Source organism: Acanthopagrus latus, chromosome 18 (genome assembly GCF_904848185.1).
Source record: "Acanthopagrus latus isolate v.2019 chromosome 18, fAcaLat1.1, whole genome shotgun sequence".
Taxonomy (NCBI): domain Eukaryota; kingdom Metazoa; phylum Chordata; class Actinopteri; order Spariformes; family Sparidae; genus Acanthopagrus; species Acanthopagrus latus.
In genome coordinates, this window is record NC_051056.1 from 20,027,121 (window position 1) to 20,041,798 (window position 14,678).

General features: G+C 39.6%; 1 protein-coding gene and 1 long non-coding RNA gene across 4 annotated transcripts; one reads left to right on the forward strand and one right to left on the reverse strand.

Annotated features, from left to right (window-relative positions):
* Positions 1-299: 299 nt before the first annotated feature.
* On the reverse strand, positions 300-13,885 carry LOC119007905 (calcium/calmodulin-dependent protein kinase type 1D-like). Of its 3 annotated transcripts, XM_037077853.1 has the most exons (10): positions 13,675-13,885; positions 13,249-13,380; positions 8,205-8,301; positions 7,927-8,018; positions 7,759-7,842; positions 7,542-7,603; positions 4,991-5,089; positions 4,444-4,498; positions 2,828-3,016; positions 300-2,289 (listed from the first exon to the last, which is right to left on the reverse strand). In XM_037077853.1, exons 2-10 carry the CDS (start codon positions 13,366-13,368, stop codon positions 1,363-1,365), a joined length of 1,725 nt encoding a protein of 574 aa, XP_036933748.1. In that variant the 5' UTR covers positions 13,369-13,380; positions 13,675-13,885; the 3' UTR covers positions 300-1,362. The 3 variants fall into 3 exon arrangements, with proteins under 3 accessions (XP_036933748.1, XP_036933747.1, XP_036933749.1); XM_037077852.1 differs by having other exon boundaries at positions 13,249-13,885; XM_037077854.1 differs by lacking the exon at positions 13,675-13,885 and having other exon boundaries at positions 8,205-8,279; positions 13,249-13,343.
* Positions 9,225-11,585, forward strand: LOC119007906. Its single transcript, XR_005071275.1, has 2 exons — positions 9,225-10,807; positions 11,343-11,585. It is a non-coding gene; the product is annotated as an uncharacterized LOC119007906 (long non-coding RNA).
* Positions 13,886-14,678: the final 793 nt, after the last annotated feature.

Consider the following 14,678-nt stretch of genomic DNA (forward strand, 5'->3'; position numbering starts at 1 on the left):
AGGATTAACAGAAATATACAGAAAATGATACACTAACAACTAAGGATATTTAAAAGTTTCCATTTTTCCTCACCTGCATGTTCAGCGAGAGGAAAGTACTGACAGGGCTTTAAACCCAAGACCTTCATCTTGTATAGTATTAGCCATAATTTTACAGCTATGTGAGAGTTAAACCGAACCAACCGCTAACTAAACAGAGAATATTGAAATAAAGTTAAATTAAATGTCATTAAAAGGCATTCATAATTGTACTGAGAGCTTACGTGGGTGTTAATGAAAAATGACTATCAAAGAGAGAATCTTTGTAACAATTTGGATTTATTTTTCTTCAATGCAGATGTTTACAATATTTATATGTATTATAAATGGATTCATATGGTAATTACAAGCTTGCAGTGATTTAGGAAACACCAAGTTGTTCTTACAAAATTATGTTTTGTCATAATTGTTGTCAAAATTATGACAAAAGAAGTACACAAAAATGAATACAAAATAATTGTCGAATGACTCACAAACACGCATATTAATGTTAATGCAGTTAGCCCCTACAAAATAAAACAGGCAAAAGAATAAACTCAAGGTTCAGATTGCTGGCAACATTGGGCTACTACTACTACTACTACTACTACTACTACTACTACTAGTACTACTGATCTCTTATTTTTCAGGTTTCTACCATTGTAAAACATCATGAAACAGAAATACTTTATGTAACTATACAATAAGCATTGAACATTATTAAAGCAGAACTATAATGAACACAGTTATCAGGGTCATAAATGGGAGTATGAGACTAATTGTCATTATATTGACGAAGGTTCTCAGTCATCCAGGTCATGGTAAATCTGTGTGCTGACAGATTTTCACCTCTCATCCAAGAGGCTTCTTTGGTTCTAACTACCTGGAGAAGTGTTGGTAGGCTTTTAAACTCTGTGTGGGAGTGTTCTTAAAGACTTGTTGAGGACACATGTGAGCTCTGAGTTTCAGAGTCTTTAGGGCCACTTGTGGGTCATTGGTCAAACCAACCAATGCTGTGCTGAGTTCTTTTCCCAGAGAACCATTCACAGGTGGGTTTGACTAGCCCAGCAGGAGAGATGTTCTGTGTTGCGCTGGGATTTTATAACTTAACTATGATGAGACAAAAACTTTTATATTCGCTGTGTGGAAATCTGATGTTTTCACATCACCGATAAGGTAGAAATGCATCAAAATGTGTGTATTAGACCAGAGCATTTGAACAGAGCAGAGTATAAGCAAAGGAAAAAAATGGGGTGTGTCCCCTGATGTGTCATTTTGGATTTTAACATGTTAGGAATGCATGACTTGTACCAAGCAACATCAGTGTAACCATTCTAGCTCTCTCTAATACTGAAGTGAAGGGATGGATGTGATGATTCTTTCGAGCTCATCCAAGACTCTTTGCAATTCGTCTGCTGCCTGTCTGATTGATCGAACAAATTTCATGATCTCAGATCTGATCTGAGTATCATTTTGGGAAGCCTGGTTCTGTGGCTGAGGTGTGACCTCTTGCATTATAGAGCTTGCCACTAGTGCATCTCGGTCAGAGGTGGATGTAACGTTATCAGTTTCAGTCTGAGACAGTGAAGGTGCACCTCCTTCCCCTGCTGCCTTTGCCTGTCTAATGCGGTGTAGCTCCCTTGCATCCATGGCAATGAAGAAGATGTCCACTGCCAGAAACAAACCAGAAAACACACCCGTTGCCACCTCTGCCACACGCACTGCCCTGGAAGTTTGTGCTGCAATTCTGCCAATGTTCATTACTTGAACTAGCCGAATCAACTCAGCAATGCCTCCTAGGCCTCTTCCTGCCCTAGAGCTAATCCTGGACAGGTTGCCTTCATTTAACTGGCTACCCTCATTGTCAAGTGTGTCAGCTGAGTCACATCTGCCCTGGATTGCCTCTAAAATGATCGTAATCTCCTGGAGCCAAGTGACAATTGCATTAATTCTCTCTTCAAACTCTTTAATGATGCTTCGAACAGCTTTGCGATCAGAGGACTGATTGACCATATTAGTGATATTGGAAGCACCAGCAGTGAGCCCACCAGCTACACCCACTCCTACTCCAACCCCAGTGACAATGAGAGAGGCTCCCAAAGTGAAAGGGGCCAGTATAAGACCCACTATGGATGTGATCCCTCCTGCCGCTCCAATTACTCCTCCTGCCAGACTGCCGATGGTGGTACCCTGGTGCACACGCTCCAAACCGTCTGCCACTTTCCTGAGATTGTCCAACTTGGTCTGGAGGTCCTTCACAGCGTCTTTGCTCTATCAAAAAGCAGACAGTTATTAGAGCATTAAAGAACAACTTAAGACCACTGAAAAAGCTTATCTGTTTTTGATAATTTCAAAATGTTCTTTAGTGCAACACACTGTTCAGTCTGGTGCTAAGTTGCTCTTTAAAGCTCCAATTGATCAAGAGAGGAAGAAATTAGAATTAGGAAGTAACTACAGAATTCCAGTCAAAATTAGAATAACATAATCCAATTACAGTCTTTCCCATTCAGTGATGAGATCACAATGCTATGGAGCCCTGAAAGTGACGAGATGTTGTAAAAGGTTATCAGATATATCTATAATATAATACAATACACAGAATCCATAATTCAGAATCCATACATTTAAATCAGGTTTAGACAGATATTAGATGTGCTTGGTTAAATGCAGTTTATCAATTCACTAATGGAACATGGCATAATTGTGGCGCCCCGAATGTTATGTTGACAACGGAAAGAAATACACAATATGTGTACAGCATGTGCTGTGGAAGAGTGAGTTCACAACTGTATTTACAGAAGTTTCACACCTTTTCTAAGAGACACCTTATCATGATAGGACGTTCCAGGATCTCGCTGGCTGTTGGTCTTGATTGAGGGTTTTTGTTTAATATATCACTCAGTAGTTCACAAAGCTCTGGTGAGAAGTGCTCTGGGAGAGGTGGGTAAGGAGCTCCAATTATCTTGGGAATGAGCTTGATTGAAGTCTCTGCTGAGAACTGAAGGAGAATCAATTTTAGAAAATACTTTTCATACTTACTATAATATGGTTACAGTAATTTTGCTTTTCTTTAATTCTATGTTACTTTCTAAAAGTTGTTCTCTGCCATATTTGAGATTAGCATCTTGCTCAGTATTTGTCTGAAAGGCAAACAGAAGGAACCGTCATTGCCTTTTTAGCATATTTTCAGACCTTAGCTTAGTTGAATGGTTTTAGTATATACGTTTTTAAGGCTGACATCATAATTTGCTGGAGGGTTAGTGATTCTGACCTGGATCTGACCTTATCTCTACGAAACAAAGGTCTTGATGATACACTTGTGTTAACATGCTGCACCCTCTGCCATTTTTTTTTGTTTTATTGTTCTCTCCTGCAAACAATACAGAAGTCCTGCAGGGCTGCTTCAGCTTCATCTGTCCACACTTTATCAGTTTTAACTGATGGCTTGACCCTTTTGATCAGCTGGGAGTAAGTAGACAGTATAAACTGCCAAATATGGTCTGATGGGCCAGTTCATGTGTCCATTCACTTTGACTGTGTTTGAGCACAAAGCATAATTTGTATAGACACAGAACTGGTGTGCATTTTTCTAACCAAACTGTCAAAGGGAAAATGCAGCTCGATCGGGATTCATGAGAGAACACCAGAATTGGCAGGCCCACTATGGCGCAACAGATGAGAGCAGGTTCACACTGAGCACGTGTGACAGGTTTGAAAGAGTCTGGAGATGCCATGGTGAACGTTATGTTGTTTGTAGCATCATATAACGGACTGGTTTGGTGGTGGGTCAGTGATGGTCTCGGGCGGCATATTCCTGGTGGGTTGCACAGACCTCGATGTCATAGCCAATGGTGCCCTGACTGCTGTGTGATACCTGGATGAAATCTTCAGAGCAATTGTTAGACTTTATGCTGGTGTAGTGGGCCATGGGTTTCTCCTGGTGTAGGACAATGCTCAGCCTCATGTGGCCTCATGAGTGTGAAGGCAGTTCCTGGCTGAGGAAGGCATTGATGCCATTGACTGGCCCTGTTGTTCTCCTGACCTAAATCAAATTGAGCACCTATGGGATGTTATGTATCAGTCCATATAGCGCCACCGCTTTTTTACAATTTGATATTGGATTAGGATTTGTGTCCTTTGACTAAAGTGGTACTGACTGAAACACTGTTTGAGAGTATACTATATTTCACATTTTCATTCAGTGGATTTTATTATTATTTTTTTAACATATAGTGTTTCTGTTGCCCAGCCCATTTGATGTTTATGAAGTTAATATTTGCTGTACACTCAACATCAGAATTAAGTCTTTTACCACAACATAAGACACATATATCACAGAGAAGTACTTACTACATACTTACATACACACTTACTACATTTCCATACTAACTGATTGTAAACAATGCAAACCTTTGGATAACTTACCGGTGAATGTTGAGTACAGAGCTCATAGAGTATGCATCCCACTGACCAAATGTCGCTACGAAAAAAAAGTGATGATAATAACAACAAAAATGAATACAATTTATTATTATTTTGTATTATTATAGTAATTATAATTGTAGTAGTAGTTGACTGAGCTTTTATTTCAGTGAGTCCTTCTACTCTCTCTGCATTAAATACAAACAGAATAGAAAACAGATTTATTTGACTATTTATGGGACTGTTTAATTATTTGGTGTATGTAACATATAAGATGCACTGTCACTGGTCAGAGCAAACAAACTTTCTACTTCCTTTTTTATAACCCGAACCCTTGTTGTTCCAAAATGTGACAAAACAACTTTGAATATTTCTGCTTCACATTGTCAAAGCTCATTGGGCTCAAACATTGAGTATATGGGAGTGATACTCCTCTGGTTTGTGTGCACATAATTTATCTATTCTAATAACCTAAACCAAGTGACGTTGTTGTGTGGGGCCTCTAAGTCATTATGAAGAAAATTTCTCCATTTGGCAAAAACCTCTTTACCTTTTGTCATCATACATCCCATCTGTGAAGACTTCTGGTGCCAGAAAATTTATATTTTCAAATCGATCTGATCCAGTTTTTGGCTGTGTTTGTTTTGAACTGTGTGGAAGAATACAGACAAAAACCGATCAGGCATAACATTATGACCACTGACAGGTGAGGTGAATAACACTCATTATCTCTTCACCATGGCACCTGTTAGTTGGTGGGATATATTAGGCAGCAAGTGAACATGTTATCCTCAAAGTTGATGCATTAGAAGCAGGAGAAATAGGCAAGCAGATTTGAGTGAGTTTGACAAGAGACAAATAGTGATGCCTAGATGACTAGGTCAGAGCGTCTCCAAAACTGCAGCTCTTGTGGGGCATTCCCAATCTGCAGTGGTCAGTATCTATCAAAACTGATCCAAGGAAGGAACACTGGTGAACTGGCAACAGGGTCATGAAAGGTGCCACAATACACAGTGCATTGCAGTTGTGTATGGGGGTGCCAAGTTGCAAACCAGTGAAAGTGCCAACAATGGGCACATGAAGGTGGCCTGGTCCAATGAATCACGTTTTCTTTTACGTTACATGGATGGCCAGGTGTGTGTGTGTCACTTGGAGAACACCAGGATGTACTTTGGGAAAAAGGCGGAGGTGGAGCCATGTGAGCAGTTTTATGCTTTGGGCAATGTTCTGCTGGGAAACCTTGGGTCCTGCTATCCACATGGATGTTACCTTGACGCATACCTAAGCATTATTGCAGACCATGTACAACTCTCATGGAAATGGTATTCCCTGATGGCTGTGGCCTCTTTCAGCAGTTTAATGGGCCATGTCACAAAGCACAAAATGGTTCAGGAATGGTCTGAGGAGCACAACAAAGAGTTTGAGGTGTTGACTTGGCGTCTGTGAGGGACCAAAGTGGCCTCCCCACATAAAGGGGATCAGGGCAAGCCAGACTCAGGTGATGGAGGTGGGAAACAGAGCCAGCGAAGCGGCAGGTGCCAAAAGAACAGGCTTATTATTTTACAAAAAAACCCCAATGAAAATACACGTATTCAGAGGACAAAGCAAGGCAAACAATATAGCAGGAACATAGCCTTGCACCAGGCTACTTGCACTCAGAGCTCCAGAGAGCTGAATGAAGCTCCCTTAAATATGGCAGCCTGCTAAGCCCAACTGGGCCGAAACAACTAACCAGGTGGACCTCCAAAACTATAATGGCCCACCCCTTACATTATACACATAAATACCCCTCAGAACAAACAATACCAACATCCCCTTGTGACACAGACAATATTTCACTTGACATACCAAATCCCTGCACAAGGATCACACAAACCAATATACAATAGCGAAACAAACACTCCTGAGCGACATGGGCCGCGTCCCCCTTGCCCTGCACTTGATAAAGACTGCCCCTGCAGTGGCTCGTGCTTCCACAGAGGAGTAGTGGAGCTGGACCGGGAGTGGATGTGAATACCGGTGAGTGTATTTGAATGTATGCAGGACCAGAGTCGTTACCAGTGAACAGATGAAGAGCGGGACAAGTAGTGGGTACCTCACTACATGCCAGGATGATATAAAAGAGTGAAAACTGTCACAGGTGAGTTGTGGGTGTGTTGAGTGCGAGCTGTGGCGCACCGCGTTCCTGACGCCGGTGCATGGCTCATGCCACACACGTTAGCCAAGCATGGCACAATACACACATATCATAACCGTACACATCAAAATAACATTTTCATAGAGTCCTTAGAATAATATGCGGGAGTGTGTGCTGGTGTAGAGAAGAGAAGTCTCTCTTCGCTCCCTCGTGGGCCACGCCACACAGTGGCGTTCCCCCAAAGAGACTGTGAGAAGGGGGGGTGAGCTCACCTTCTCACTGCATCCAAATTCCCCAGATCTCATTCCAATCAAGCATCTGTGGGATGTGCTAGACAAACAAGTCCGATCCATGGAGGCCCCACCTTGCAACTTACAGAACTGTAAGAATCTGCTGCTAACATCTTGGTGCCAGATACCAAAGATAGTTAGATAGATCGAGTCCATGCCTACATTAGACATGTAACAGTACTCAAATTCTTCACAAATTGTCTTGGTACAGATTTTTGGTGCATGGCCATTAAACATCAAAAGCAGAAAGAGAAGAAGACACGATAAGTGAAAAGGAAGACAAACAAAACTCTGATGCGCTAAGGCTAATAAACAAGAGACATTTGAGCTATATAGTTTACCCGCAACTCTCAACTCAGCTGTGTGGGAAAGTTCCTAGTGTGGTGCAGTGGCCAATGGCAGTGTGTCATTGTGGCATTGCTAGACAGTTGTTTATGAGTGGTTACACATCGGACATGTTAACACATATTAGATGGCATCACCCAGATGTGTCAAGTATATATGAGAACACAAGTCAAACTGTGTTTAGAGTATTTTTGAGAAGCCTCTATATTTGAAAGCAGACACAACTTAAGATATTACCAAAATAATTAGAATTGACATTACATTTACATTTGTTTCTTTTTATCATCAGCATGGGAGTTCTGTATATAGTACATAAAAAAGGCCAATACCTTTCATAGATTTTTCCAGATTCGCCCAAGCGCACTGTGCCATATTCAGTGAGGAGTACATTCTGTGAAAATAGAAATGGAAATACTGCTATTTAGAAAAAACAAAAACAATGTATAGAACAATGGGTAAACATTGATACATTTATGATGATTTAAAACAGATGATGGATAATGTGGAGACACTTTTAATCTTTTAATTAAGTAAAATGTGTATTACCTCTGGTGTCAGATGTTTGTGAATCAAGCCATTTTTATGCATGGTTCTCAAAGCCATACTGATCTCAACAATCCAGCTAAGTACCTAGAAAACAAAGTATGGTACTTTTAGGATAGCAGGTATATCACAGATGTAATTTTAAATATCTTTTGCTTTAGACAACTGTACCTCAGACTCTTTTGGACATGGAATCTGTCTGATCTTTGAAGCAAGGCTCCCTCCCTGACAGTAGTCCATCACCACATAGTAAATCTTGCCCTCTTTATAAAGGAAGTAGATAGACAAATCTGTTCTTTTTTTCCTTTGAATTCACTTTGAGTTGTCAAAACAGTTTTTTTTTCTTAAATTGTTCATATTTGCATTTGCAAAAAAAAAAAAAAAAAGGCTATTTTAATAGACGCTGAGTGTAAAAGTGTCAACAATACTAATTTTCATTAAAAACTTACCTTGGAAAGAGTTTTTGAAGCTCACAATATGAGAATGATGTGTTTCCTTGAGGATTTTTATCTCGCTAGTCACTGCTGGATCAACATAGTCAGATGTCTGTTGAAAATAGCAATTCATTTTAAACAAACCACAATCTTAAGCAACTTCACTCCTCTTGTGCTTGCAAAGTCAGTTTACTCTTTCAGTCTCTCCACCAACTTCCTTACTGAATACACCTATTATGGGCAAGCTCAGCTCAAGTTATCATCACCTTACCATTCTGTTCCCCGCTGTACTCCATGTATGTTACCCCCTGTATGAGTGTCACATAGCCAGCCCTACCTCTATAGCATTTAAACTGTAATCCCACAAACAAACTAGTGCGTCTGGTGTGGGAACATTTTGGGTGAAATATAGTGGGAGAGGAGACCGGAAGAGAGTCTAAATATGGACTTAAGTAAAATAAGGTAAAATTTGTAAAGGCACTACGATGCCTGTTATGGATAAGTTTTGTTAACAGAGCACATTTTATTTATTGTTTAAAGCCATAGTCTGTAACTATTTTTTGGTTATATTTGCTAAAATTGTCATTATGGTCTGACAGTAGAAGATACCGGTCAGCTGTGTAAAAATCCACTGTCTGTGGCACCACCCAATGGCCCTAATTTGATTTACAAGAATCCAACGCTCCTAGTAGAATACAGCCAATCAGAGCCAAGGGGAGTGTCTGAAAAATGTCAATCACTTGTGTATATGCCTTCCCTCATGCAGTGCCTACTCGGCAGTGCCCGTCCCCTGCGCAGTTGCAGTGCCCGCTCTTACCCTGGTCAGATAGGTTCATGCCCAAACTGTAAACAATGGCGGAGACCAATAAGAAGACTTAGAAAGAAAAGCAGTGTAAAAAGAAAGAATTGGACAGAGCCAGAGAGAAAACAAGGATAAATATTGGAGTGGCATTTCAGAGGTGGAGGGAGCTGCGGGACTTTTAAGGACTCAAGACACAGAGTTTGCTGCTTTTCTGCTGGACAAGTAAGGACCCCTGCATGATATATGTTTAAGTTATGTTTTAACTACAAGGTTAAGATGGCAGCAGTTACAGTAATACTCACAATAGCGCATATGGCCATACGATGTTGCAGTCGAGCTACGTAGCTTGTCGCTAAATCTATCTTGTTAACTTGTATGCTAACTCTGGTGTTTAGCTGTGTGTTTATGGCTACTGATTAACAAAAGTGTCTTTCAAGAGACCGGGCAGTTATAAGACCATTACTTTGTGTTTAGGGCTCTCTGAGGTGGTTGAATTGGTTTAGAGAAATAACATTACTCATGCTTCAGAGAAAAAATGTTGCACCGGGTAATGATTAGCTGGTAGCTTTGTCTACAGTGAAGTGAGGAATATTGTTTGTTACTCAGGATATCTACAGTGATCGGCACGAGGCACTCAATATTGTGATTTAGTTGTATTCATCAGAAATAGAACTATCAGGGCTTATGTTGTTGTTATTTTGAATACAACATGGTTACCTGGTGTCCTCTGTTATCATGGTTACAAGCCTGCTGGTGCAGGGCAGGCTCCTCTGTAGGGAGGGGCTTTGAAGGCAGGGCTGTAGGAAGAAGGAGGGAGCTGGAGCTGTGCTTATCCAAATTATCTGGCTAAGTCCAATTTTTCCTCAAAGCTGGTCAAGATTGCAGCTTTAATCTGTGTGGTTTTTAAGTTCATGTTTTATTAGTTTTTTTGTTTTCTTTTTTTGTTTAAGCATGGTCTCACTTCTCCTGGTACATTATGACACTACATTCATACATACATTTATCTCTCAAAAAGAGGATGAGAATAACTTTGTTTCGATACTACTGTATCTGTTAAATGAATATTTCTTGTGCAAAATAATGTTTTCAGGCTTCCACATTGCCCCACATTGCTACTTGTTTGTGCTACTGCTGATTGAAAAAAATAATAATAAATAAAAGGAAAAAAACAGTTGGCAATTTGTTTATTATTGGTAATCTGCTATTAGTATCATGTGGGCCTACCTCCCCCAACTTATTAAAAAAAACTATATTACCACTAATAAGTGGTAAGAAAAGTTATAGATTTGTAATTTTGCTAATTTATGTATCCTTTTTGAAAAGAAAAGAAGATGCATATATTTCTCTTATTTCTTTAATCATTACCCTATTGATTTAATAATGTATTAGAAATAAGTCAAAAAAAGTTTCCTAAAAAATATTGTATTGCTTGAATTGGCCTTACTTCAAAGGTTTTGTAATTACAGTGTCAAAGAAGCTGAATCTAGCAGCATAATGCTTTTGAATCCGAGTCACTAATTGAACACCGATGGTAGCCACTCACTGTGTGGGGAACATAGTATAAATGCGGCAGCCCTCCTCGGCTCTCTCTCTCTCTCTCTCTCTCTCTCTCTCTCTCTCTCTTTGCGCTCTCTCTTTGACACATCACTTCCGGTCCAGAAGTTTTGGCTCTCGGCGGGTAGGAAGATATGCTGTCCATCACTTCCACTTTGCCAGTTGTTGATTCTTCATTCTTATGGCGCATGTATGTTGTATTGCAGAACGGCTGAGCTGACATGCCCTGCTTAGTGTGTGCTGGTCCCGTTGGATTGCGGTGGTAAGTGTCCTCTCTGTCTGTATGATCTTGGTCGATACCTTTAAAGCTAACTGTGGCATGGTTGCAGGTAAATGCCGGTAGCCGCGTGGGTGTCTCCCTCTCCCACCACCGTGTGTCTATGTGTGTATGATGTTTTTACTGCAGTGCTTGAAACCAGTATGGTATAGTGTTAATTTTGTTCTTGGATGAGAAACGTCATGATCAGCTGACTGCTGTTGCTTGGTCGCTGATAAACCACTTATCTTTTAATCTTCTTCTTCATGGCCATGTGTTGGCAATGTTTAGTTTTACTTTGACACCTTTATTTTTGTTACCCCACATGTCTTGACTTTTGATATTCTTTTGGTTTGCTTTAATTAACAGGTGTTTGTTTAGGGCAGGTGGTGTTTAGTTTCTGCATACAACGTGTTATTTGCTTTCTTTTCTTTATTAGTTGGTTTATTCTGGGCAATAGATATTTTTGGTTTGACTATAATTTGCCCAGTTTTCATTTTACTAATTTTCTTTCACTTTTGTGTGACCATTTTCTTTGCAGAGGCCAGTGCTGGTGACCTGGGTGGCTGTGTCACTTCCCTCCCTGTGTGCTGTGCTGGGGATTTTGGTTACACACAAAGTGTGTGTGAGTGTCACGTGCCTGGGTGACTTGAATATAGTTTGGACCCCTCCCCTCACTAGTTTCCCCCCATTAACGAGCCTCAGCCCTGAATAGGCTCCCTTTTAAATTTTGTGTGGATGTTACATTGTTTTGATAAGATTTAATAATAAAGTATACACTGTATTTAACTGGGAACAATGTCTCATGCCTGAGTTGAACTTACTTTCGTGCCCTCAGATCAACTGACAGAACTAAATCTTTGGGTGAAAGTCCCAAGGTGGTGTTGTTTGCAGTCAGTACAAGTGGGACCCCGTCAGCCATACTACCCTCCTGAACACAGGCAATCCAACATTGCTGTGTCTTGTGTAATGTTGCTTTCGTCAACAAAAATTATGACTAAATATCGTCGTCAACGACCCTTTATCACGTGATGGAGACGAGACACAATGTAAATAGTGGTCCTGTGACAAAAACTATAATCAACTATATAATGCAATATTGTTGACGAACAAAAATGGGACTAAATGTGGTTTACAAAATAAAAACTCTTCTAAAGTATCTCTTTTTCGTTGACCAAAACGAGACGAAATGTAAACGTTATTTTGTCTTTGCATTATTTCTGTTTCTTGAGTCTCAGTTCAGGTGCTGCATCAGGTCGCACTACACAGAAGCAGCCGACGTCTCTTCCTCAATCCCCACCCGTGCGGCATTATTAAGGAGATGCAGCTGCAGTGGCTTAATAACTCAAGACACCAAATTAAGTTAACTCTAGCCCAAAGAAAGGGACCGATTGCCGGCCAGCCAGGGTTAGGTGTTCCCTCCAGTGTCCCCTGTAAGTCTAAACCCACAGACAGTTTATAATCATATGGATGCTGTTATAATGTGTAGTGATTGAGATACTGACCCACCAAACATCCTGGAAAGTTACAAAGTTACGTTTTTTGCTCTTAAATTACATAATTACATGATCGTCATCAGTAAACTGGTTTACTGACTCACTCGCGGGGACAGACGCTGATTTCTGGGGGAAAGTCTGGGTCTGGAGGGCTGATTTATTTTCATCACAAACACTCAGTGAGTTAATGTTTTTTGCCGGTGACAGACGCTGTTTTTAGGGCAGAAATGTGAGGACGGTCGGGAGGACTGACAGGAGCTTCTTCATGAGCCCAACAGTCGGCCAGCCGTGTGTGTGTGAAAACAAAACAAGGAATACATAAAAAATACAAATAAAACATAAAATAAATAGAAAAAAAACAATGAATAGTAACATGAGGTGTGTTTGTGTGTGTGTGCTGCTGTTACCAAATGACACTGGCCTATGAGGGGAGAAGGGTACGACATAGCAAATGCAAGACAAGTAGACAAATTGCACTACTAAAGAGACTCAAGTACAAATTTCATTGACTAAAACTAAACTAAAATGTCATCAGTTTTCGTCGAGAAAAACTAGACAAAAATAGTCATGGATAATTATGACTAAAATAAGACTAAAATGCTCAGACTTTTAGTCAACTGAAACTTGACTAGACTAAAAAGAGTATAAAAGTGATGAAAACTAATGGAAACTAAAATGACAGTTTTACACAAAGACTAGACTAAAACTAAAATTAAAACAGGCCGCCAAAAAGAACACTAGTCTTGTGTCCTCCCTATGTTCGCCACATTTTTGTTCAACATCAAATTGGGTCAATGAACAATGCCATCACCACTGGTTGACAGCCGTTGTTTCATCTCACTTGACAACATTTTCATATGCCAATTAAGCAGAAATCACCCAACCCTAGTGCTTAAACATTTATTCAGTTGAATTTGAGACATGTATTTAATACACATGCATAAGTCTTACCTTAAAACTGATCTTTATGATGGAAAATTTCTCATCTCCTTTAGTAGCAACAGCATGATGTTCTGTTTCCTTTTCAGGTATGTAGCCATTCTTTTGAAGGGTGCTCTGTTCTGACCCCATCTTTGATATTTCCTAAAGACACAAATTATTAAAATAACACAAAGCATTATACATGCAGGTGTAGCATTACAGTATCATTGCATTTTTCCATTTTATATGCTAAATTTCAAGTTCAAATCACTAATTTCCCCTTGCTGTTTCTCTTTATTTGAGCCCGACCTTGACTGAATATTGGACTACGATGACCTTTAAATGGACTTTTTAGTTGCCCAAAGCCCATCGGTTTGCAAACAAAAACAGAACAATGAAAAATAGAGCCTCACACTGTGATGATTGAATATTGTTTAACACAAGTAGCTTACATACCCAAACACAAAATCACGAATGATCCAACATCAGTGCATGAGTCACTTCTCTTACAACTGAGAGTGAACCTTATTTTATACTGAGAAGTGAAAAAGTTGAGGCCTCTACCCACATAAGGCTGTCATTTTGTATCATCCTATCAGAGCCTTGGAGGAGGACAGAATTTGCATTGATGTGTCATGTGGTGAAAAGTCACATTCTATCTGATTACAGAAGTCAACATTGAACACTGTGCTGTGGTCCTAAGAGTGACAGAGTGTTCAAGTAAATGTGGTGAATTAGAACACAGAGATAATTGAAAGTGAGAGATATCGAGCAAATCAAACAATATAATATTCAAACTGTAAAAACAACTGCTAAACCTTTAATGTAGTTTGTTTAGTTAGATATTACTTGACATACAACGTAACTGACTTTTTTGTATTCATTAAGATTTCATACATTGAAATCATCTAGAAATAATCAAGTTTGCAGATTTCGCATAGTCCCACAATTCAAATCAACTGGCAGTTTTCTACCTGGAAGTGACTTTAAGTGCAGTTGAAGTTATTATTGTCTTTTCACACACACTCTGTTCTCACGCAACACATTCAGTTACTCTGATGTTATCTGTTGCTGTTGCAATGAAAGAGCTTCATCTTTCACTTTTGGTTTTGCAAAGTAGGATGACCTTAAACTATGAACAGTGTAAATGCTAATTCCAGTTATCTGCATGGGTTAGACAGAGAGGGTTCAAGTACATGTGGTGAATTAGAGTATGGGGATTAATGAAAGCGAGAGATATTTGTTTATTTCAAATCAAACAATATAATATTCAAATTGTGAAAACAACTGCTACACCTGTAATGTAATTTGTTTAGTTAGATAATACTTGACATACAGGTTAACTGTCTTTTTTTGTGATAATTAAAATTCTATACATCAAAATCATCTAGAAATAATGAAGTTCACGAATTTCGCATATTTCCACAATTCAAATCAACTAGCAGTTTTCTACCTGGAAG

Excerpts from the sequence above, each read along its gene's own strand:
- LOC119007905 (XM_037077853.1), bottom strand. The coding sequence starts at position 13,368 with ATGGGGTCAGAACAGAGCACCCTTCAAAAGAATGGCTACATACCTGAA. Across the intron at positions 5,090-7,541 it reads TCTGGAAAAATCTATGAAAG|TTCAAAACAAACACAGCCAA; the intron begins GTATTGGCCTTT and ends TCTTCCACACAG. Across the intron at positions 3,017-4,443 it reads TCTGTACTCAACATTCACCG|TTCTCAGCAGAGACTTCAAT; the intron begins GTAAGTTATCCA and ends ATTCTCCTTCAG.